The following is a 25,700-nucleotide window of genomic DNA, read 5'->3' on the forward strand; positions in this document are numbered from 1 at the left end:
AGAGATTGAAGCAAAGAATCAGTACTCGCACAACCGCTCCAAGCCATCTCACACACACACACACAAACACACACTCGCACACGGTGGTAATTTGTTTGTTTCCCATGTTTGGAGGCATTCGGTTCTGCTCCGCTGTCCCTAATGCCTCCAAAACACATCATTATCTGACTTATATAGGCCTGGGAGTATGTGTGACGGTTTGTGTGTGTGCGACTATGTGTTCGGCTGAGGAGTTTTGTTTCTGTTTGTGTGCGCGCATGCATGTGTGTGTGTGTGTGTGTGTGTGCGCTAAGAGCAAAACAGTTGATTATCGAGTTCAACAGGCGAAACACTGTTTACCCTGAGAGACACAAAGCGAGCGGGGGGAGATAGAGAGAAAAAAAAAAAGCAAAAAGAAGAAAGCTTGGGGGAAGTAGAGGGAGATGATTTAGGAACAGGGAGGTGAAAAATGGGAGTCCTGGAGAGACGGAGTGAGAGTTCGAGAAGCAAACCAGTGAAAATAAGCAGGGATGGAGGGATGGTTAGAGGGGAGGAAGGAGAGCGGGAGGGATGGAGGATCAGACAAAGAATTGAGATGACAAGCAAGGCCTGCAGGGTGCAAAGTAATGAATTTCAGTGGTATATCCCTCTAAGCCATGACACCCAGACAAACATCACAGTCGGCCTGTTGTTGTAGTGGGGCAACAACTCGACTTCAGAAACATGGACTGCAGCTGTTTGCCAGCTGGAGTGATAAAGTCTAATCGCGTCCACCGAAAAAACGAAAAAAAAAAAAAAAACGCGCAGCAAATCCAAACGCTCGACATTAGCAGGAGCAGATATGGAGGAGCGGGGGGGCCGGGAGGCAGGGAGGCGAAGGTCGCGGCAGGATGCTTCTTCAGCCACACTCGCATCCACAGCCATTTACGTTTGGATCATAATATCGGTCTGGTTATGTATTGAAGCCTGTTGTAACGCTGGAGTGGAATATTAATGAAAAACGCAAGAAAGGCTTTTTTTCTCACCGTATAAGGAGCTCAAACAAGTCACATTTAAAATAAATTGCCCTACGTGGTAAAACATTAAGGAATTGGGACGTTACTTGGTATGCCATCTTATCAATGTGCATTATTGTAAACTGGATGCAATATAGAATTAAATGGTACTTTCCATAGGAGGACCGCTAATGAATCCATCACAAACCAGTAAGAAATGTCACGTTTGGTTGGAAAATGTCATTTTTGTTGTGCTTTTATAGAGATTTTATAATGATGTCATTGCTTTGTGTATGATAAATTGAAATATGATATCAAAATGAAAACGCAAAATGTTTGGGAAAATAGCACTTTAAATTAGATATAGTATGGTTTTGCAGAGAAGTCGGAATATTACGGCTGTATTTTTTTCATTGAAGCAATACTGTTAAATCCCTTGCTAGTGGGAAACATTGTTGTTGTAACACTACCGAGTCCACGCATAATGACAAGAGTAATTAAGTTTTGTATATATCATTTCCATTGTCTCATTATCTCCCTGAGCTTGGATCTTAAATTTAACCACGAAAAAAGAAAATTAAGGCAATCAAAGCAATCAAGTAAACGCATTCTTGGCTTAAACTCATTTAATTACAAACATTAACACTTGCGTGTGTGCATGTGCTTCCAACCTTGTTTCCCAGGTAAAGGCCAGGTGCGTTCCAGTAGTAGGCGGAGCCGAGATCATTCACCACATCCGAGTGTCGGACACTGAGGTACGGAGGAGCCTCTCTGTGAACGGACCACACCGTCCCTCCCGTTTCTCCTTGCAGGTGCCATCCTGTCAGAGTGGCCTCCTACGGAACAAAGAGGCAAAGGTTTACTTCCAGCTCCGTCCACTGAGGAAAAGCGCCAACGATAAGCTGGCTCTCAACTTGTTAGGGTGTCTACATTTCATTTTAATGTTGGAAACCATTTTCTGGGGAGATTTCTCTAAAGTATGTTCAGAGAGTTTCAAACAGAAACTGACCTCGATGCTTCGATGTCAGATGAATACCGTGTGAAGTTGTGTTCACTGTCTGCAGCTCGGCCCCATGTGACGGAGAACACGCTATAAGTCATGTTCAATGTAGGTAGTCATGCTTTGCTGCTGCCCGAGTAATGGCTGTTTCAGTAGATATGTCCCACTTTATTTATTAACCTAAACTGAAATGCTCTGTATTGTCCATGCTCTGGGAATTGTTGTATTGAATATTAATATATATATATATATATAAAAAATATCTGTAACAGTGTTTGGCTATTTTAATGGCTAGGATAGCCTTTTCATTTCTATAATACTACATTTCAGGATAGTTTGAAAAGTGAAAGGTAATGTCAACAAAAATGTCAGAATTTGTTCATAGGCTTTGAACAAAAGTTAAATTTGAGCCAAAAAGTCGTGCAATTGACACCTAGGAGGGTTTTTTTTCTTGAATCCTGACAGATTGTTTGTGTGTGTGTGCGTGTGCACGTGTGTGTGTGTGTGTGTGTGTGTGTGTGTGTGAGAATGAGAGACAGCCAGACACACATCTGTCGTTGCAATTAACCTGACCTTGGCTCCCCCTTTTGAACACAGACACACACCCACACACACACACACACACACACACCCCCACACACACACACACACACACACACACACACACACACACACACACACACACACACTATCGGTGTCTAAATCAGAGCTGTCATGCTGTCAACGTCTCCTCTCCGCTCCTCTCACACCCGCCTGTCAGTCAAAGACTGTTTTCCTCTTTCCACCCTCTCCTCCTCCTCCTCCTCCTCCTCCTCCTCCTCCTCCTCCTCCTCCTCCTCACCTCTTGTCTTGCCTCTACCCTTTGCCTCACCAGTCTTGTCCTCCCTCCTTCTCCTTTTTTCCCCTCACCTCTATCTGGCCCATTTTCACCCTGTTCTCTCACTTCCATTGCATTCACTTCACATCCATGTTTATTTGGTAAAGATTTGTCTTGCCTTCTACAAACAACACCCGATTTTGCCTTTAATGTTTGTTTGTTTTTTCATCGAAAAAACTGACAGATTTTCTTTTTCATTTTGCGTCTTGTGTCAGATGTTTTCTGCACCTGGAGGATATTTATCAAACTGGTGCACCAGCGTGGAAGAGTAGTTTTTTCTGTCACCTGAGAAAACTTCTTCTTTTTGGTAATCACTGAAGTGACTCCATCCATATGTGTGTAAACAAGCATTTACAACAGTTGCAATACAATCTGCATCGTGCTAGGTAGTTGTGTGCTTGATGTTGTCAACCACTGGTAATCAGGTGCGTTTCCCAAATCGATTCCAAGATCAACTGGACGAGGAAAATCTCACAAGCAGACCCAACTAAATGCAAAAACGCCTTTTTGAGTCACCTTTTTAAAATGGATTTATTACCCGAATGATAAAAAAAAAGTAATGGTAAGCACATCAAAAAAAGTGTGCATTACAATTTGATTTGTACAGTCAGTTGACTGCAACCACTTTCGGGGTAAAAAATCAGTGGTGGATAGAAAGCAATTTCATTAAAATGTTGTTTCAGAAATAAAAAAGGTATAATTAGATTGCCGGCTAGAAGCAAGAGGTTTTCACCATCTCCGTGGACTGAAATTCATATTCTTTGTGTGACAGTGTTTCCATGTAAAACTCAGATGAAGAGATATCCCGATTAATTAAGAACAAGCGTGTGTTTGTGTTGGTTCAGCCTACGTGGTGATAGGTCCATGAGGAAGCCGAGCACTGACTGGAGACGCCCATACACGAGCACTTTTCACAGCCACGTCCGTTGTCACCTTGGAGGTTATAGAATCCCAGTTTGCAGCGGTCACAGTTTTCTCCCTCCACGTTTTCCTGCAGCGGAGACATCCAGCAGGTTTATGAGCTGCCTCAAACTGGAGTTATGAGCACAAAGCATGTTATTGCAGTGCTAATGTGGTGAAAATAATGACGACGGGGGGCTAGAGAGGTCAGCCCATTAAAGTGTGCGCGTGCGCATACCTTGCACACGCACGGCGTCACGCACGGGTCGTCGTTGGTGCTTCCGTCCATGCTGCAGTTGCAGCGCTGGCAGAACGGGAAGCCCGCGTACCCGACGGCACACCTGGAGACAGAGGAGTTTAATAAAGCACATTAAAGACGAAGGCGACCAGGATAAGAGGAGCCTTCCTGTCACCAGAGGGTCACAGGTCAGTGCTCCTGACAACCGCTGCTTGGCGTCCTGGGCTCGGACACGACCCATTAGTCTGTGGCAAACAGCTGCGCTCAGGTGACCCTGCATGCATGTGCAATCCCGTAGGAAATATGTTGCATGAAAGAAACAACTCCCTAATTGGGAGAGAAAGTGGGCCGAGCAGAGTCTATTAAAGTGCATTGAAAGAAGTGATTTTATAGAAGTTGCTGACGCACCGGATCTGATCTGATAGCAGGTCATTAAAAAGTATGGAGAGTGGGGGGGGGGGTTGGATTAACTTTTGAATTAGATCAGATTACATTAAACCTGAATGGGACACACAGGGAAGTGATAAACAAAGATAATACGAGCACATTTACAGCAATAAGAGGTGATAATACAAAGAAAAATTTAAGAGGATGCACTTTGTTTTCTGACTGACAGATTGAACAAAAAGCTCCTCCTATTGTTGTTTGATTCCTGTGATTCCTTTTCTCTTGATATCAGGATTGGTTCAGGTCCATTAGGAATAAAACATGGTAAAATATAAAAAAAGTAATATCCAAGTTACATATCAAACAACAGAATGTCTGGCATTTATACAATGTCCGTTTATTCAGGGACATCTTTAATGTCTCGCTATGAGTATGAAACCAAGTGTGTGTCTGGTGGTTAAATCAGTTTCCGCCGACATCTGAACACTAATTGAAAGAGACAACCGCTGAAAGGTTCTGGTCACCTATCACAAGGTGTCTTTTTGTATTTTCTATATGTGTGCATTTGTGCGTCTCTCACCTGTCACATTGCAGACCCCCAAAACCCTCCTTACACGGGCATGACCCCGCTGGCTGAACTGTCAATCAAAAACGCACACAAAACACAGGCACACACACACGCGCACATTTCTTTTTAAACAACAGCGTGAGTGAAGCAGGATGGGAATCTCTTTGAAGTGGTTGCACCTAAAATAGCTCCTCATTCTAGACATAAAAAAACATTAGAAATTCAAAGAGGGGTAAAATTGTCTCTAATATAAATAGTGCCAAATACAGTTTTTAATAACAGAGGTTTGTGTGCACACGGCTAAACTTGACTGACCCCGCCCCCTATCCGATATCAAGAAGGTTGAATTGATTAAATGTTATTGAAGTTATTTTTAAAACAAATTAAATCATATAACATGTTGCTTGCATTCACTGAAGAGCTCAAAAAAGATCCAAAAGAATAAGACAGATTCACAGAAGGAAAGTGGATCTGCATACTGGGCGTCGCCTTGCTCGAAACTGGGAGACACGATTGGCTGATGGAACCATTCGGGTCACATGAGCAGGGGATGCAGGGGTCCTCATCCTCAGCAATCACCTGACCGCGTGGAGAAAACAGTCATTTTTACACACACACACACACGCTTAATCATAGCAAATTCCCAACCAGGCACAGGTGCATGCGTGTGTGTGTGACGTACCCCGGTGGGTCTGTAGAACCCATCGACGCATGTCTCACAGTTGATTCCAGATGTGTTGTCTCGGCAACCAATGCAGACTCCACCTCCACTGCTTTGGCCCTGGCTGTTCAGGCTGAGTGACAGGTCTGCTACGGTCTGATTAAAGTAGCACTCGTCTGCCTTGCCGTGGCAGTTACACTCTGAAAACACGCACACGCACACGCACACACACACACACACACACACACACACACACACACACAGAGTTGACACTAATTGATCAGGTTGTTGAGACTTGCCACCAGACCCTTCTTTCTTTTGTTTATTACCATCATGACACCACTTGAGAAAATCTATCAATTTTTTCTATGATTCGTGATACTAGAATTAAGTTATATACTGAACAAAAGACATTCGTGAGATAACGCCACTTCAAGCTAAGAATGTGCCGTTTCCATGGAGGTGCAAAGGCTTCTGTGTTTATTAGGACAGGAACAGAAACTGCCTGTGGTTCAGATGGTTAATGCGTTTTCTTCTTCAAAATAACAATTGGAAAATATCAGGCCAGTTTTGGAGACCTTGACGATGACCCTGAGCAGCATTTCATCACAACATCTCATGGAGGAGAACAGAGGGTCTTCGCTCAGGGGGGTTTTGCAGCGTTTTTCTGGGGCGCTTCGTCACCTGCCGTGTCGGGACTTAAGGTGACAAACTGCAGAGAGGACTTGTAGCCCGTGTAAAATAAAACAAAGATTACACGCGGTAAGCGTAGTTTTATGGTGACAGGTGGAAGCCTCTGACCTCATCGCTCTGCTGCTATATACTTGATGAAGGTTAATGGATGCAGAGGTGACTTTTGATGGCTTTGGAGGGACTTTAAAGAGCTCTTTTACAGGCCAGTGTTCATATTAACGCTAGGAGGGTAATTCATTTTCACATATGTGGCGTCTGAGTGCATGTGCAACAATTCCAAGCCCCGAAAAAACTCTATTTAGACAGGGGAGACAATTAAAAAGCAGATGTTGGTTTTAGAAATAGAAATTGGTGTGTAGTTGGTGGTTGTGTGTCACTTACTTTCGCACACATGTCGAGTGAGGAAGGTTCCTGCCATCCAGGGCTGCTGGTTGTAACCAGGGCAACAACGATCACAGCTCTCCCCGCATGTGTTGTGTTCACATTCACAGCTAAACTTCTACACACAGACAAACACACAATGATAATAATAATAAACCGTAAGTTCCCCAGTTGGACAATTTAACAGACATGAGTGACTCCGTTTGAATAAATGAATCGTCTGCGAGCTGGAACGTGGTACCAATCTGAGTCGTTGTGTAGCCACAAAACGTCCCATGTCTGATGAAGAAGAAATATAATACGCATCTCAAAAGGTTGGGCCTCGGCTTCATATTCGTTAAGATAAAAACGGCCAAAAAACTGGAACGTAGAACGAGTGCCTCGTCCACTTTGGTTTTACACAACGTGAAAATCAACCCGAATGATCAGAAAATACAAACACAAAATGTCAGATGACATTAATTGCATAACTGTAACTTGGTGAAAGACTAACATCTCCATTTCACTTTTGTAATATACACACAATTTGACATCTGCTGTCATTGTATGGTAAATATGTTGGTAGGATGAGGGTTAAAGATGTCGGTAACAAACCAGCACTCTTCAAGGTAGTCAAAATTAAAAAGCCCAAAATCGCTATCAGCACCATCTCAAATATTTGTAAAATCTAGTGAGAAAGTCAGCTGGTCCCCTTGGACATTGCTCCAAATCATCATTATGAACTAGAGATTTACTAAATGCAATTCTGTTGATTTTCGAAGAGGATGAAATGCTGATTCCAATTTTTGCCGATCCCCATAAATACAAATATACGTAAATAGGTAAATTATGTACGAATAGATATGTACCGCTCTATGAAAGCCTATAGAGCATTAATGTATTCCCAGGAGAGCCATGCGTCAATGAAAAAGCTTGGTTCACTTTGCAGATTTCGCACTCGGTGGCAAACAGATTCTCTTCAACTCTCCCAGGGGCGAAAACGAATATAAAACAGAACAGTCAAAGCACAATGTTTCAGGAAATTTGCCAACTTCAAGGTTCAGTAATTCAATTTAGGCCTTTCTGTAAATCGCTGCATGTGAAGAAGGTGCCAGATTTGACTGCGAGGAGAACAGTACAATAGCACAGCGAGAGCCAAGTCTGGATTGTTGGCGCGAGTGAATCTGCCCCTGAGACGCGAGGCTGCAGCGCCGGCTCTGTGTACGGAGCATGTATCCCAACACACCATCGAGCATGATCGCCAACAAATCACCTCACGGGTCGCCCAGGTCCGCCTGCCTGGACCTCTGCCAGTCGCGACTTTGCTGTATGACGGACACGAATCGGAGCAAAGGAGCAGAGCGGTGGAGAGTACCTCTTCAAAGTGTAGCTCTGATATACAAGTACAAACGTCTCCAGTAGAAACACACAAAAGAAAAGTGGTTGAAGATTGTAAATATTATATTATATATTTCAACCCTAAAACCGCATGTTCTCAAGCCGTGTTTTAAAGATATTCTCATTTGAATTACTATAAAAAAAAATCCAATACAAGTTTCAAACTTTGCTTGAGATTGACTCAAAAATGTGAGTGAGTTTTTTTAATGTGACAACGTTTGAGCAGGAGTACCTTTAAACCGATACGATTTAACAAGGACATACTGGATTTTGACTCAAAATTGAATCACAGACATGTTACATTTTAGATTACCGTATAGGCCAAATCCGAGCAGATCATTTCTTACTGTTTAGTAAAAGTGTACGTAATGTAAGGAAACAGAGAAATCCAATAAGATGCTTTGGATTATTTGCAGAATCTTTAAAGAGGTCAAAATTGGTTCACCTTTTAAGTCAATTTCAAATACAAATTGAATAGGGCCTTTAGAGATGGAAGGAAATAGAAACTCTTCACACATCGGACCAGACAAGTTCACATATGAGTAATTCTTTGTGGTTCAGCCTTAGGACATGTAAAAGACACAAGACACTGTGTGTGTGCGTGTGTGTGTGTGTGTGTGTGTGTGTGTGTGTGTGAGAGACGGAGTAGGATCAGGTGTCTGGTATCAAACACTCCCATGTTTGAAGTGACACCTGAGACAACGCTTCACTGTGCCACCTGTGTCCCCTGCAGACACACACACACGCACGCACACACACACACACACACACACAAAGTTTGATACGGTGTGGATAAAAAGCTGGAGCCCGAGGGCTTGTCTACACTACGGCGGAGCTCTATTACCCGGGACGTATTGTTCAGTGGACTGAGAGACACAGAGAGTTAAGCATTTTACCTTGGTGACGGTGTTGAGAGGACAGGCTTTGGCGTGGCCGTAGCAGATACACATCCCCCCGACGGAGATGTCCTTAATGGAGTAGTAGTACTGAAAATAAAAGAGAATGATGAGAATCACAAGCCTGTGCTCTCAGATGTCAGTGGTGACTCAACTTGAAAAGGATTTCCTGAACTAACGGATGATGTCAGGTTGGTTTGCATTACGAGGTTCGGGGGGGAAACACGCTGCAGAACTACACACCGTCATCCCAGGAAATATGAACAAAATGAACAACACATTTTGATAAGAGAAAAAAATACATTTTATATTTCATATTGTATCTACATGTTTAAGGTATTAGTAAGTCACTGCTAAGACATTGAGTCCAATGTACTATTAAATATTTGATGATTGCGCCTATTAATAATTGCTAATTGGGTTGGTAATTCATGCAGGTATTAGGATTTATTTATATTTGTTTAATATGAATTCATTCATTCATTAAAACATTACTTTGACATATGGTCACAGAACCATTTGAGATGACTAAGATGTTTAAGTTGTGACGCAACTCATTGTGTCCTGGACCTTTTATCGGATGTTTTGAACTTCAAAAAGAACAGAGAAGGAAAAGTAAATCCCGCTGAGCCTCACCCGCCGGGTCACAATGGGATCGCCGTCACTCGGGTCACGAAGCGTCAGAGTCATGAGGTCGGCGTTCAGCGTTCTGATCCGCTGAAACACCAGCCTGATGTAGCGGGCGGAGGTGAAGTTCAGCAGGGTCGGGGACGGGTCGGCTGCACTGGGCCGGCCGTTGATCAAAGACGTGTGGATCTGTGGACGGACCGAAAGACGGGTCAGAACTGATGCGTTTATGGAATTTCCTCTGAAATTTGTATCTATCACGTGCAAACACCCATCGGTGTTCCAACTGCAACAAGGTCCAGTTTAGGGGACAGAACCGAGAGATCCGGATCGTGCATCTATCTCCTGTAGCTATGTAAAGGATGGTGAAGTAGAACTTAAGAAAGGAATGGAAAGATGTGAGCAGCTCCATCACTGCTGCCAATCAGATGCGCCTGAGACTATTTGACTTTAACTCGTTTAGGCGGGTGTGACATTAACGGATCCTAAAGTTGAAGGACACCAATACAACTACACAACCTACCGGAGCTGTTATATCCTGATATAAAAGAACAACAAGCAGGCACCGACAATCAACGAGAGGCCACGAGACAAGGGGGGCGAGGTCCTGTCTGCCCATCTGTCCGTCTCACTAATGTGGCCAAAAGACACATTTGTGATCAGCAGAAAAAGTGTTACAGAGTGGGTTGACCATGTGCATGTGTGTGTGTGTGTGTGTGTGTGTGTGTGCAGGGGGAACACTTGATGGTTGCAAGCTGCACACTTGGAAGTAACGGAGGAGGCGGTTGTGTGCGTGTGCGCGCGTGATGAGTGACACTGTGGATGCGGATGCGACGCCGTGACACATCGCCTACGACTCATTACGGTTTCACTGTGATCAGACGGATAGGGAGCTGTCAACCACACAAACACACACACACACACACACACACACACACACACAGTACGTACACACATTCAGACACCTCCGTAGTTGCTTGCAGCTCTTGACATCTCCCAGATCGCACCCCCTCCAGCGCTCCCCCGCAGGACACATACACACAAGGCGTAACACACTGAATGCATGCAGGCAAGACAGGTACACACACACAAACACACAACAGCACCCATGTAAATGAGTATACACGTTGAGACATGCATCTACAACTAGTAGCCTGTATGGGGGATGTAGATTAGTTTGTTTTCACTGTATGTGTGTGTTTGTTTAATGTGTGTTTGTTTCTGTGTGTGTGTGTGTGTGTGTTGCACAGCCCCCTTCTTCTTCATTACAGTCAGTGATAGTAATAGGCTCGCCCCTCTGGTCTCACCGGGGGAAAATCACAAACTCAGCTGATCAAAGCAACACTGCAGTGAACAGTGGTGTGCGTTTTCTAAATGTGATTTAAACACATATAAAATATCAATATTATAAATAGAATAAAAGCATTGACGGCTCATTAGACTGGACAGGCGTCTCCATGTATTTCTTATCCATCTTTTTTTTTCGGCGTACTTGACACAGTTTGATGTGGTCTATTCCTAATTCACATTCTGCTGATTATTCGTGTGCGGCTACGGTTTCTCGCTCCCAGAGCCGCTTCCCTCAGCCCTTCACAACATTCTCTGAGACTTCAGCATCGTCCCCGCCTGCCCATTTGTAGCTGTCAGTCCTTGTGATCAGTGCCTCGGTATGTACGCCGATCCACATCGTCCTATTCCCCTCCCGGCCATAACGTTTCCAGCCTTCGCCATGCTTTACTGCTTTGCTTTCTTTTTTTCACTCCAGCCCGCGCTTACTTTTTTTAGGATTTGTCTGTACTATTACTTCAGTAACATGTTGAACAGACCCGGTTCCACCAGACTCACCCGAGTCTCGGATCAAGCTTAACCCATCCAATCAGACTTAAAACTCTAGAAAACCCAAACCCTGCGTTCAGTATAAAACAGCAATATTAAGATCATTTGAGTTTGTGTCAACAAGAAGACCTTGCATAGTAGCAATCGTTGCACTCCAAGCACCTCATGACAATCCTACAAGCTAACCAAACTAGCCCAATCCAAAGAACTAAACTGAACTAAACTAAACCCAACTCTGTGGCCTGCTGAGTGCCACCACAAGTGTTACCTCTCCGTTCTCCAGGGGGTGAATCTTTGAATAGAACGATGTGCAGATAACTTCATCATCTCTGGTGTAGGATGGAGGTCCAGTCCGTGGATTGATGTTGAACCTTGTCAGGCACTCTGTGTCTGTGATGGCGTAGTACTGCCAGGGGTCAAAGGTCACGCCATCGATTGAACGCTCCAAGACCCAATTACCTGCGGACAAATATATTGGTGGGGGAAAAGTAATGATGAGACGGTTCAAACTAATGATGTGGAGAAAAGATCAATAGGAAATTATGATGGGCATCCGAGGCTGCGCTTTGGTCACCTTACTTAAAATACATAGAAAATTGACAGAACATTCAAGTCCGGTCAATTTCGCAAAAGCTTTGACCAAAACTGTGACCTTACACCGATATTGATTAAATGTAGAGTGGTGAGCCCGGTTTATGGAAAAACAAAAAAAAATAATACAGTACTGAAGAAAATATACGCAAAAGTTAAACACTTTATTCTTATATATCTTTTAGTATTAAAACATCTGGTATACTTGTATATTTCTTCAATTGAAAAGGAAATATCTGCTCTAAAGGCGTCTAAATACTGACCTGGCCGAGGGGAGTTGGCTGCCTTTAGGATGAGGTAAGCAATCTGGAAAACCTGGAAACAAAAGAGAGCACAGAATGAATGGCAAGCGGTTTTACCAATTTGACCACTTATATTGCGCCAGCTGTAAAACATCAAGTTCACATCAGTAAGCTTCTTTTGGCGAAACGAATGAATGGACCTGTTAGAGGAATTAGCATGGTTTGACTCCCTTTACACATCTCGCTCACTGGTGGGGGTTTTTTTCATAGTGAGCTGTTACTTGAGATTTTGGACACTGAAACATTGTTTCCGCTGACCGATGTAATGCCACAAAACCAATCAGAAAGCAGTGGAAATTCTTTTTGTTATGTTCCATTATGGGCTTTTTTTGAAGGAGCTACGTTTTTTGAATGTTCAGCTTTGGAATATTCAAAATAAAAAAAGGGATTGTTGGTCAGTAAGAAGACACAGAGTATCCTTTAGTTCGATCACCAACTAGACAGACCTACAAACCCAAGCATTCAATGTGGGTCACATGCCAACTCCCCCGTCTCTCTCTTTCACCACCTCATCCTCTCTCTCGGAGTACATCTCTCTTTCTTCTGGTGACGTGGGAAGCGGTGTCACGTTTCAGCACTTAGAATAGGAAGAAAGCTACCAAAGTGTGTGTATGTGTGCAAGAGATAAAGTGCATTTCATGGTAACCTTATAGTAGTTATTCAAACCCTCTACAAAGAGTCAATGTTACTTGTATTCCCACAGAGGTCAGATGGTGTGTCCTTGTGTGTGTGTGTGCATGCGTGTAGGGTTGCGGTGTCATATCCCATGTTTTGATCAGGACTCAGATTCAGACGTCTTTGGGAAACTATTCACTCAAGCTGTCTGCAAGTTGCATCAGGTTTAAATGACTTAATGCAGGTTAGAATGAAGACACTGAAATTGTATTGGATTGGGGGAGTCGTGTTGTCTTGCATTGACAGCTGAGCTTGCAAGGCCACAAAGACAAAAAGGTCAATAAACAAATCTATGGTTTACGAATGACAAAAGCGAAGCAAAGCAGATCCGAGTCCAACTGAACTCTTTCCAGGAGTGAAACCATCCGCGTCTCCTTTCGATCTAATCGGGTCTCGATTTTGTTTCACTAATGAATAGTTATGTGATTCCAATATGGTTATTTCTATTTTGCAAATGACAGGTGTCATTCTGTAAATTATTCACACGTCTATGAAAGCTTTTATTTACCGATCTACTTTTTTCCACAATTAAATGAAATACTCCAAACCAAACCAATGAATATTCGTTCCAAAGACTTCTCAAGCATTTTATTTGAGAGATCTTACATATTTAGTACACAATTATTTGTTATGGAATTACTTTTTGAACGTATTTGGGAATAGCAGCCAAATGCGCACTTAAAATGTTTATTTTAATGCTCATTCAGTCCATTTAAGCCCCGTGTCCAGTGTGGCCACGATGCCCAAAATCAAATGGACTGTGAAGAATCCATTTGGTCTGAGCGTGATTTGGACACAGTGTGACAATGGTTTTCCTGAACAGCTGGTGTTTACAGGCCATTCACATGGCAGCGTGTGAAAATGTTTCTGGCCGGGAAAAAAAACTGGCGTCGAACCCCAACTCCAGCCAGTGCTGCAGCTAATTAGGACACAGTTTCGCACGAAAAATAACACAAGACGGATCAGAAATGAAATGACAGAGAAAAACGCTTTAAAAAAAAAGGGATTCAGATCTAAACAGACAGCAGTCGTGCGCAGGTGCATGTGCCCTGGTCTGCAGTCTCGTTAAAATGCACTGTCACTTCAAGAGGAAGATGAGTTAAAATCTCACTGGACCAATAAAGCAGCTTTTGGCCCAGCTCGAGAAAAAAAAAGTCCAGCATCCCCCGACTGGCGAGCTCAGTGGCGGCACGCACATTCAGTCCTCTCCACCGAAGATCCTTCTGCTTTCCCACTGAGCAGCCGCTGAAAGCAATTTGAGGAGACGCTGCTCATTTCTTGAATGACGATCCAGCGACAGCTCCGCGGGAAACGCGGTGGAATAAAGTCAAATTTCGGAACCAAATTGCAGTGTGAAAAAAAAGGACATTTTTGTGAAACAAGTGGACGCAGATAGACGGTCACTGGTGTGTAAGCCCATCGAGCCCATCAAGGACTTTTTTTCTATCTTTTTTCTGTCTGAACTGCCAAAAAACACACAGATACAGACAGAAACAAAGCCAATGTGCACACAAACGCGCCCAATCGCAGACCAGCTCGTAATTTAGCCTCAAGCTTTTTCCGCCACAAAACACCAGATGCTGCCGTGTCCCCCACCTTCTCGCTCCGGTCCGAGCTACTGTCCAACACGGACCAACAGCGCTTTATTGGGGACAGCAGATGTTTTCTTTACCTTCTCTCAGTTCTGAATAACGTTAAAAGCTACCATCATGTTTTGCTCATGTTCTTAATTATTATCTCGCGGTACAAAGTGATGCTTTATCGAAGTTTAAGGTGTGTTTTCAATGGCAGTTTAGAATAAAATGAGAATGCCAATTATCTTGTATGAGATGTGCATCCCATTTTCTCCCAAGCATAAAAAATATGCTATAAAGCCATCAATCTGATTTAGTTCAATGTTCAGAGTCCTCATCCAGGGGAACTCCCGGCTCAAGCCCCTCCCTCACTAAGGTGTCCTTGAGCAGGGCGCTGACTCCACACTGTGGTGAATTGGACTGTGATGAGAGCGGGGGTTTAAGGCGATAAAATTCAGCGATCTGGATATTCTAATAAATATAAATTAATTGTACAGCACCGTGATAGGCTTGTTTATCGGTCTGTTTGTTCACGTCCAATGGCGTGAAAAGTGGCTTTTTACTGTGACCCCCCCCCGCGAACCCTGCGATGGGTGGAGGTGCCGCACCACTCGTATGTTGCGGGTGTGCACGGGCTGTGTGTAATGACGGCACTTTGACTGACAGCCTCTCTCGGGTCCCCAATCACTGCGCCCGGTTCTCCCCCCCCCCCCTAGAGAGCAGAGCCGCTGCAGGATCTGACCACCCTCCCTCAATTTAACATTTCCATAGTGACTGCAATTTAAATTTAACCCCTCGTGGTGAAGTAGTTTTAATAGATAAACACGTCATTTCCTAATTTATATGCAAACTAATGGGAAAGGGTTAGACAACTCAGGGCTTTATGCCACGGCAACGCAGATCTTTGGTTTAATAACCCATCAATAAAATTAAAAATGAATGACAAAGTTCAAACCTGAAAATGAAACCTTAGAAATAAGCAGAATTTCTGAACTAAGCTATCATGAAATGTGTTTATTTTTCCAACAGGTCTCTGCAGTTGACTAGTGAAGAATGAACCTAAAAACAATAGAGAACATACACAGATTTCAATTGTCTCTCTCTCTAACTGACACACAGTAGCACACATGCACCCACAGCTCCCACTCTCTCATTATTTAGACTTTAAATCCAGAGAGGCTCAACAATAACAAGATAGGAAATGAGGGTGGTGATGTCACAGGCGATACCACACACACACACACACACACACACGCACACACCAGCACCCAAGCCCAACGTCCTTTTCTCCGTGAGATGACTGAGGTCGCAGGGGAAATTCAGCGCAGTGGAGTGTAAAAAGCTTTCCGTTGGACTGATCGAGGCTCTCACTCACACACACACACACACACACAGAAAAAACTCCCACTCAAGAATGCACATCAACAACACAACCACAATACAAACACAGACTTGTTGGCTTCGAAGATACGCTCCATCACTGCAATTCAGGCCTAAAGTCGATCTACTTTTACTTCAACCAATAGTAAACATTTAGTAAAAGAAAAAGATAGTTACAAATATTTGAAAATAATTAGTTGGAACAATTGATACCACGGTATAACACCCAGACACCTCTTTATAACTTAACATGTGTGTATACTGTATTAAAACCTATTATTTAGAGTTTATACCCACCCGAGGGAACCCGCCCCGCAGAGAGAGGGCGCAGCAGCCATCGAGTCCACCGGCCCTGGAGACCATCAACCCCCCTAATAATCCCGCTTCCCAACTGCACAGCTCAGTTCCACACGGATAAATCAACGTTGCTTTGGGTGCAGCACCAAGTGAAAACGTTACCCACCTCACAGTCAGATGGACAGCCTTTTCACTGAAATAAATCTCCATTGCTACATTGCTGTGGACACGTCAAACGTGGATATCGCACAAGAGGACGGTTCAGTAGCTCAGTAGGTGGTCGTTGGAGGAAAAAGCTCTGTGGTACTTCAAAGCATTTAAATGGCAAATGGAACTAGAAGGTTATTCTTTTCATTCTCCTCATCCAGCTGTGAGCGTTATAATATTTATGTACATTGTCTATGTGCTTCTCTCTCTCTCTCTCTCTCTCTCTCTCTCTCTATATATATATATTCTGTAGTCCCACCACAGTAGTAGCGAGAGGTGTGATTGATGGGCCTGAAGTCATTAATATGTCAAAATGGCGCCGCTCTACCTCGTGTCCAGGGATATAATTATATTCTATGTCTGGGATGGTTGGCAAAAGAAAACAATAAAACTCTCCTCAGATTGGCTTCAAACATTTTTTCTTTCTCTCTCACTCGGAATTTAATTCAACCTGAAACAAATAATTGGAGGCTGAGGTAAATTAGCCTAAAATATGACACACTTACATTAGTATTCAAATCCCAAAGACGGGATCCAAAGCTTTGTGTTCTTTATATTATAATTTTTGGTCTGGTTTTGTTTATGCTGCACTGACAATAAGCTGTCTGTTTAGACTGTGCATTGAAGTTATTAATAGTGTAGCTCAAATGTGAAGTAAAAACACATTAATGCTAAAGGGGATCCTGTTCTTTGTGAAATAAGGTGTTTCTGTCCTCTGTAGACCTTTAGTTTGTTTTAAAGTTTCAAATGTTTTGCGTGTTTAATTGTCTCAGGATGTCTAAGTTTGAAGACAATGCAATTTTGTAGAGTTTTACATCACAAAATTGTACTCTAGCTGACAAAAAAAGTCACATTCTGCGTGAGCAATATTAATTTCCATGCAATGTAAAAGTAGTTATTAAAGTTCTAGCTAGTGTGTGCTAATTTAGGATTTTATTTTCAATATGGCGTTTCTGTCTTTTCATTTAATTCTGAAATGAATGAGTTTTAACTTTGAAAGCAGTTTTTCAAAGGCTTCTCTTAACGAACCGAGGGCTTCTCATGAACTAAGTCCGAAGTCCGTCACCCTCGTTAGTTTTATTCTCAAGAAATCCACATAATTATTCTCTGGCACTGTTTAATTGCACTTTTAAACTAAACTAGATGTCCTAAATCATCCCATGACAGTACACAGACCCTCAATCACTGAGGTTCCTCCCAAAAAGGAACACCAATTATTTAAAGATGGACACACGGGCCTGTGAAGTGATTGATAGCCAGGTTAGTTCAACCAATTTCATCACTGCTGACGCAATAGCTGGTAGCTTAGTTCTCAATAAATGACACAAAGAAACCTGTTTAAATGATTAACTAATGGCTCTATTTAAAATCGGATCGACAGTGTGCAGGTTGGTGTGTTCATGTTAGCTAAGAGCTTTGTGTTTATGAGAGCAACATCCTAAAGGAGAAGCAACGTGGTGACAATATGTGGTAGAACGAACATGCATCAATGGTTTGATGCAACATGGGCTTTAAACGGCTTTAACGCTGCGTCTGACACCCGGAAACAAGAAAAAGAACTCAGCAACCAAAGCTGTTTTCTCTTTCTGCGGCAGCTGTGTGTGTTTGGATAGAGCTAAAAGGAATAAAAAGCTGTGGATTAATTCCCCTCGGGATGTTATTTCACTTAAGAAGTACAAACAGTGATCACAGGAAGAATATTGCTGTCGTTTTCATTGGTTGAAGCAGAATGCTTTTTTTTTTGTTTATTTGATGGGGAGACCAAAATAAAACAGGGTTGTTGTTTGCGCACACTGTGCTCGCTGTCTCTACTCGGCAAGTGATTGTTTATGACATAAGGGAAGCATCGCTCAGTAACACCAGTGCACCAGTGCGGGTGGACTGAGTTTTTTTTTTTTTTATGGTCCCGGAAACTCCCAAAGAGTGATTCGATCGAGCTCCAAATCCTCATTATCTGGTCATTGATATCATATCATGTCCATGATTTAAAACACAAGGTGTATCTGAAATGCTGTCAACATAGAAACAGTTTTCTTAAATATATAGGAGCCATATAGGAGGCACCAATGGATGCATGTCAAATAAAGTGCATCCTTTGTGCATAAAGTGTATCATATGACTATATTATCTCACAGAAGCTTCTGGGTGGGAATCATCCCCATGAATGAGACTGCACCAAACTGGGAATCTCTCAATAACACATCAAGTTATTCCTTTCTTTTTTAAATGCTCCGAAACAAACCTTGATAAAGGGAACAGGTCTGCAGCTCGACTCATCAAAGACAAAAAGGAGGCCGGTGTGATTCATTACGGTGGATTCCAAACGAGCAGCCGACCACGGCTGTCCTTCCAGTGACGAAGGAGCCGCCGTTTGAGTGAGTAAATAAAAGATGTTCACAATCATCATGTTACTTGTTTGTGTGTGTGTGTGTGTGTGAGGGCGAGATGACGGAGTATAAGCCGTCTCACCAGCTAACGGGATTCGGGCAGACGGGATGAAGGAGAGTGACTTTGTAAATACAGAGCAGCAGGAGGATCACTAAACCCGAGGTTTATTTTGACAGCTTCTTGAAAGGAAAAAGGGGCTTTGTGTAAAGTCTAAAATACAAATTTCCGTGATGTGTATACTGCACTGATTGAAGGCAGACTGGCATTTATTTGCACCCTTAAAACCTGGATGCTTTAAAAATCATTTTGGTTTTTCTGCTTTTGAGTGTTGCTGTGATACCTGTTTTAAGTCCAGCGTGATGGTCACATAGTGGTAATCCATTCCATTCTTGATGGAGGGACTTTGCCACCAACGGTTGGTCCCATCTGTGGCATATTCTATGGGATGTTGTTCTGTAAACACACACACAGGGAAAGGGAGGGCATGTGCATTGTTTGTTATTAACACTATAATTATCTGAAAATCATTGAAAAAGCGTTACTCTTAAATGTAAGCAGTTCAGGCATTCAAGGTCAGACACCAGAAGGATATTTTCTATTTGGTAAAAGAAAGAATAATAGATTTTCCTTCCTTTTTGTGAGATTTTATTTCTCCTCTGAATGAAATAAAAATGTCACCCTGAGAGTCAAATTTAATCCGGGCCACTGTTAATATTCCACTCAGTGGCTTTAAAGGAACAAGAGGAATAACACATTATTTGTTTGTCACTTCGCAAATGCCAGAACTTTTCTGCATTCAGCGTGTTTGAGGCTATTTGGGTGTTTGCATGTGTGCAAGAGAGTATTTTTAAGTAAGGAAGTGGTGCTTTTGGTTGACTTATAGCTGTCAATCAACGGGATACTTATTTGTGACATTTCCATGGAAAAAAGTGGATAGTAAAATGAGAAGGCTATATATCTTTTGATAAAAGACTGTTCTCTGCCTCTTTCAAACAGCATTTTCCCTCTTCATTATTTTTTCATTTATTCCACTTCCCTCTAAAGATAAGACATAATATAAGCAATAAGGATTTCTTACATTGCAAAAAAAAGATAAAGGAAATCCAAAATTCTAAAATAAAGATATCTGGGTTTTAACTAGTCAGCCTGTCAATTAATTGATAAACGTTGAGATGAAAATAAATCGGCATCTTTACAAAAAAAAGAAGGAATGATGCTTCTAACAATCGTTCAGCTGGACACTGAACATGAAAAGCAGTTAGTTGAAGCTCTTCTTTCCTGCCTCGCCCCCTTTTTTACAGCCGCACACGTATATTTCTTTTATTGGTCTCATCCTGGTTGACTAAAGCGACTAAAGCCATTAGCTGACTCACTGGCTTGTTAATGATGGACTGCTTCCTTTAAAAAAATGGATCGGTTGGTTGTACAAGGTTAACTTAAATATTGATTGACTAACTAATCAGTCTACCTGACTCTTTGAATAATGATCCCTGGGCTAATCTTGTATTGTCATCTTGTCATGTTGCAATTGATTCCTCAGTTCATCCGGCAATTCTTTTTTCTTAGACAAAATAATGAGTTAGCATGTGGCCAATCTGGCAATCATTAACTGATCAAGCGTGATTCATTATTGTAATCACCCTGCCTATAAGACTGGTGTGTGTGTGTGTGTGTGTTACCAAATGGATTGGAACTCCTCTGGTTGCAGATTCGACACTGAGGGTTTCTAATCGGCTGGCCCGGTACATGTTCCACCAGCTTACAGAACATCTCTGGGCCCAGTGTACCACAGGTAGCGTTGGCGGATATGTCCGCCATGGACGCCAGGTTCAGCACCGCCGGGAACAGTCCTGCAGAGAGAAGCGCGGACCATTTAATGCCAAAACAGAAAACGGGGCGGGTAGGTGTTTTACATCATCCACGTTAACTTATCCGAGTGTACTTTGGGGACAGTCTAATGCAGTTAACATCATTTGCCCCTCATAGAACGCGAGAGCCGTGTTCACTTCACATCTCTTTGGATAAAAGAAGCACACTGCGTTTTTTTTCCGGCCAGTTTCAACTGTGCAGATGTTGGGCAGTGTGATGCTACTACATCAAAGGACTATTCATTTGCATTATGTTGCTCAAGCAGTTCTTTTTTGTTTCCATTTCCTGTCGGCGGATATTTCTCACTGCTGGAAGAGAATGTAAACTTGGAGAGAGAGCATACATTATGGCAAACACGGCAAAGAACACAGATTCCTTTCCCAGGATATTGTTGGAAGCCATCAATAATGTTTGCAACCATTACTTTGCTTTCCTCCCCTGTGGCCTTATGGGTGGTCGGGGTATTAAAGAAAAATAAGAATTGCCTGGGAGACATAAAAGTTGCGCAATACATCGCAGATTCTCATCTCCATGATAATGACATTCAACTCTCGGAGCCATATGATCACAACTGAGGGGACGTGTGCTTCAGTCACCTCTTCTCCTACCAAGGTGAGGAAAACAACGCGCACACTGCAGTGAGGAAAAACCCTTTGTTAGTCCTGCAGTGACGTTGCGTGCAGTAAAGAATTATTTTGCTATATACTTACTCATTCACAGTTTGTATAAAGAAATGTCAGAAAATAGTGAACAATTTCAATTTTCCAATACCCAATAAGTGGAAAAAAAGATTAAAAAAGATCATGTCCTATGTTGTTCTCATCTGTGTGTTTACAGGCTTGTGACTGCATTGCATACCGTTATCAGGCCGATACTGACTCAAATAGCAGGATCTGATATCAACTCCGCTCTGTGTCGATAGATCATTCACACTGCACAGCAAGTCAAGCAGCTTCTGTTGTCCAAAGAAGAAATAAACGGCACTGATGATGGAGCTCAAAGCGAACTGAAGAGTCTTTACATCCGTCATCACCCCTCAAATGCGCCGTGAGACTGCACACCAGTGGCCTTCTTGTCCAGCCAACAGTAGTGTTCCAATAGCAAAAAGCACATTTGTTTTCCAGTGAATGAAAAGTGCTGGAACGAGCACATGGTTCGCATTTCCTGTCTGGTAAACACACGGAGGCAAATACATGCACGTCTTGTTTAGTGGCACGTCACGTTTCATCATATTTTAAATTAAGGTCAAAGCTTTTACAGTTTGACAATATTATACACTGATATACAAAGTTAAACACAACAAATACACAGGAGAAGTAGATGTTAAAGTGTGGACAGTTTTAGTGTGTGTGTGTGTGTGCTCTGATGAGTCCAGCTGTTTGGCCAGATGTCAACACTGATGAACTGTGAAGAACATCTGTCCAAAGTCACATGTGTACACATTCTCAAACAAGTACTCACATCACATACAAAGCATCCAGCGCATGACTTCCAAACATCCCAAAACATTTCTGATCATCTAAAACCTCTGAGGGAATGCAGCTTTCCACAACAATCTTTTCCTAACACAAAAGTTCCCAGTGAAAGAACAAGCTCATATTTTATCTCAGACAAAGTAAGTAATGGATATGCCATCAAAAAGAAAATAACAAAAAACCTTTCCATGCACACTCTGTCTTGGTAGAACTATTCCCCGCCCCACAGTTTGGAAAACTTAATGAAACCAAAGACCTTTTCCTTCCTGTTGCAACAACTGCTTTCCAGTTGAATCTTTCCTCTTGTAGAGAAAGGAAAAAACCTTAAAAGACAATATCAACATTACAGGTCACTGTATAAATAAAGCAGCAATTTAACAGAACCTATATACAATCCGTTGCATATACATAAACTATTGTAACAAAAACCAAACAAATCTTAACTCCAAACAAAGTATATACTATGAAGTAATGTTATGTAAACCTTTAAACTCTCATGAACAATTCTAATAATAGTAATAATAGTAACAAAGTGCAATAGAGGTAGCTAGTTCTTGCTTTTGCTCCAAAATGCTTTCACATAGGGCCAAGACCACAAGACAAGACTTAAAGTCCAATGCAATGCCACCAGACCAAATATAACTAAAGGGTTAAGGTGCTTCTTCATAATGTAACTTGTGAAAATTGTACATAAACAGTTGTAACATAAACCAAGCAAACCTTAACAACACAAAAACAAGACCATTAGACAAATTCTGGGGTCATCCATCTTATCAGATGAATTTGCCTGTTTTGGTGATTGGTAGCAAAAAGTTTAATAAATTTGTCCATGTCAAGGGACTTTGCTCTTCTAGCCTCAATGCTGAGAACACCCAGGTTGCTCAGTCTGTCATCTGTCATTGTTGATGAGTTTAAGAGCTGAGAAGCTGCGCTCACGGGGAGGGCTATGGCTATCTTGCACAGACGAAAAAGCTCGTGAAAAACATCCTTATGAGTATGACACTGCAAGTTCAACAATACCGGACAAGTTCGGCATTCCACTTTGCTGTTTGCTTTGCAAAAGCCTCCTTGTCTGGTGGAGTTCATGACTGAGATCTTCAGAGTCACTTTCATAAATGTCTCCCAGGCGAAAGACTGCTTCCTCTTGAAGGAAACATCTGCTTTTGGGGTCCAAAGCTTGTATTCCTCTCATTATTTCACAATTGTCTTTGGAGAAGCGCGTGTCTAACTCTCTAAGTATGGTGTCCACAATGGGGTAGAAGATCGTCCTCCTAAAGGAATCCTTGTCACCATCTCACATTTGCGCTGACCCAATGTGGAGGTTATGACAGACCCACCAAGTCAGGAATTTGAATGCAATTTGCTCTGCCTCTGCCTATTTAAACGTCTATGTGAACTGTGAAGATGAGCTAATTGATACAAACAAAAAGTCCTTTATCTCCAAGAGCAAATAGTCTTTAAACAGCCCTTAAATCACAGAGCAAATAAATAAGTTACAGCTTGTTCTTGTGTTATAGCTACTTAAATCTAGACTGTCACACTATATTGTTAGCTCTATTGAACACACATATGCAAAAAACACCCTCAGTCTTCAGTCCAGAAATTAGCGTTTCATATTTCATGGCGGTATCCTAATAATTTAAAAAAATAAAATGCTAACGTTCAACGCTTAACTTGGTTTGCAGGCTGCTAAGCTAGCCAGCTAGTGCAGTGTAGTTCGACTTTTAGCTGCTACTTAGTGCTAGATAAAAGTTTCCTACACATTTAGAGGGAACAACGATATAACTAAACATTAAATTACCATACCTCTCAATGGACAGATTCCGGCGTTTTTATCGTTGTTGTATCGTCGCTGTTGTAAACTGTGACCGTCCTCGTGCTTCACGGACCAGCGGCAGGTGCAGCCCAATCATCTCATGGGTCACCTGACCTGCGTGGCCAAACGTCCGCTGAACAGAAATCAGCTCTCACAGCCTCAGTACGACCATTACTATGTTAGTTAAAAATGTAAAACTGGCCCTAAATCAGTTGTTCAGCTGTCATCATTTCTCTTGTTTCTTGTGTTGACGAACTTGACCAACTACCTATCAGATCTGGGGTGACCACAGGGGTGGCCAATGAGCTTTCGGGGGTGGCCACGGCCAGGCCACCCCCCAGAATCGCCATTGAATGGTTCCAATGTTGTCATGACATCAGGCCAAGACAGGAATCCTGTACCCAGACTTCAGTATGAACATATTTAAATACTATAATATTACGTTTATTTAAGGCTTAACACAAGATCAATCACGTTGCTTTAATGCACACTCATGTCATGGTCCTTCTCCACACTGTTTCTCAACTACTGCCTGGTGCCTCTGCCACAAAATCCACCCCAAATCCTGTGTTTTGATCCACAACCTCGGAGAGTCACCATCCAGATGTGTGGAGACGTTGCGATCTCTATAATGGTGTCATCTCACCTTGATGTGAGTCAGCTAATTCCTCAAAGCTTCCCATCAGGTCTGTGTGCCTTATCTACAGGATCAGTGTGTGCCAGCTCCACCTTATACCTTGTTAGTGTTGTTAGCGACGTTAGCCGCTGGCTCAGCGTCGCCATGGGGAGAGCGTTCTGAATGTAGCGTAGCACACCGTTAAACTAACCGCAAAACAATTAGAAAACTTGTTATAGACATTCAGCAAATTATAGAAAAGTGTTTAAGCCCTGCTTTTACTAAATAAAGCAGGAAAGAAAGAACACTTCAATTCCTTTTTTTTTTTCTTCGATTTTCATGGGTTCTCGATGTCCTTGATGTCATAGCAACGATCACTAAACATCCAGCATTTTTCTCGGGAGAATCTGATCTTGTGTAGGACTCAAACTTTGGTGACCGATGACACTTTTTCCCGCTCGCCTTTCACGTTGAACAATGAGGCGAGATGCACACAGAGAAAATGCTGAGGGCTGGCTCCAGCTTTCAGATTCACTGAATGACAAGGACACAATCACTGGCTGCCTTCACACACACACACACACACACACGTACGCATCCACTCAGGTTCATCACCTTCCATTCTTTTCTCTCTGCTCTGATAACCATGGTAACCTATCTGTCTGCCTGTTGGTCTCCCAATGGCCCGTCTACGCTCTGTTAAACAAGGTCTCAGAGGATTTACTGACGTACAGATTTTAAATTATAAAACTGTCAAAATGTATAAGTACACCCAGCTGGACGATGTCGTGAAGTTCCAGCGCCCCAACACCAGCTGCAGGGCGTCCCCCGGTATATTTGATTACAACATTAAAACCCTAAGAATCTTCTGAAACCAATGTATTGTCACGCTGAATTAAAACTGTATGACAAATACGTATGAAAATAAGGATGTGAGGGAAACAACCAACATCTACTAAACCGTCAAGGTTCAACTTTGACCTCGTCACAAGGTTATGTGCATTAGTTGGATTTTCTGCAGCTACAGCCAGTGTGAGATATGACTGAGAGGATCTTTAAAACAAAACGCGTAAAAACGAATTCTATTTAGCTTAT

General features: G+C 42.4%; 1 protein-coding gene across 8 annotated transcripts in view; it reads right to left on the reverse strand.

The window, feature by feature from the left end:
- lama2 (laminin, alpha 2) overlaps positions 1–25,700 on the reverse strand; it is a 121,159-nt gene that overhangs the window by 76,369 nt on the left and 19,090 nt on the right. For all 8 annotated transcript variants that reach the window (XM_062559460.1, XM_062559457.1, XM_062559459.1 and 5 more), the window contains exons 2-14: positions 20,509–20,679; positions 19,170–19,282; positions 12,270–12,321; positions 11,684–11,874; positions 9,589–9,768; positions 8,953–9,042; positions 6,680–6,797; positions 5,627–5,805; positions 5,424–5,523; positions 4,957–5,014; positions 3,990–4,092; positions 3,702–3,842; positions 1,646–1,810 (exon numbers count right to left, since the gene is read on the reverse strand). In XM_062559460.1, the coding sequence (XP_062415444.1) occupies positions 1,646–1,810; positions 3,702–3,842; positions 3,990–4,092; positions 4,957–5,014; positions 5,424–5,523; positions 5,627–5,805; positions 6,680–6,797; positions 8,953–9,042; positions 9,589–9,768; positions 11,684–11,874; positions 12,270–12,321; positions 19,170–19,282; positions 20,509–20,679 (1,661 nt within the window). The remainder of the gene's footprint in view (positions 1–1,645; positions 1,811–3,701; positions 3,843–3,989; positions 4,093–4,956; positions 5,015–5,423; positions 5,524–5,626; positions 5,806–6,679; positions 6,798–8,952; positions 9,043–9,588; positions 9,769–11,683; positions 11,875–12,269; positions 12,322–19,169; positions 19,283–20,508; positions 20,680–25,700) is intronic.

Source organism: Pungitius pungitius, chromosome 20 (genome assembly GCF_949316345.1).
Source record: "Pungitius pungitius chromosome 20, fPunPun2.1, whole genome shotgun sequence".
Taxonomy (NCBI): Eukaryota; Metazoa; Chordata; class Actinopteri; order Perciformes; family Gasterosteidae; genus Pungitius; species Pungitius pungitius.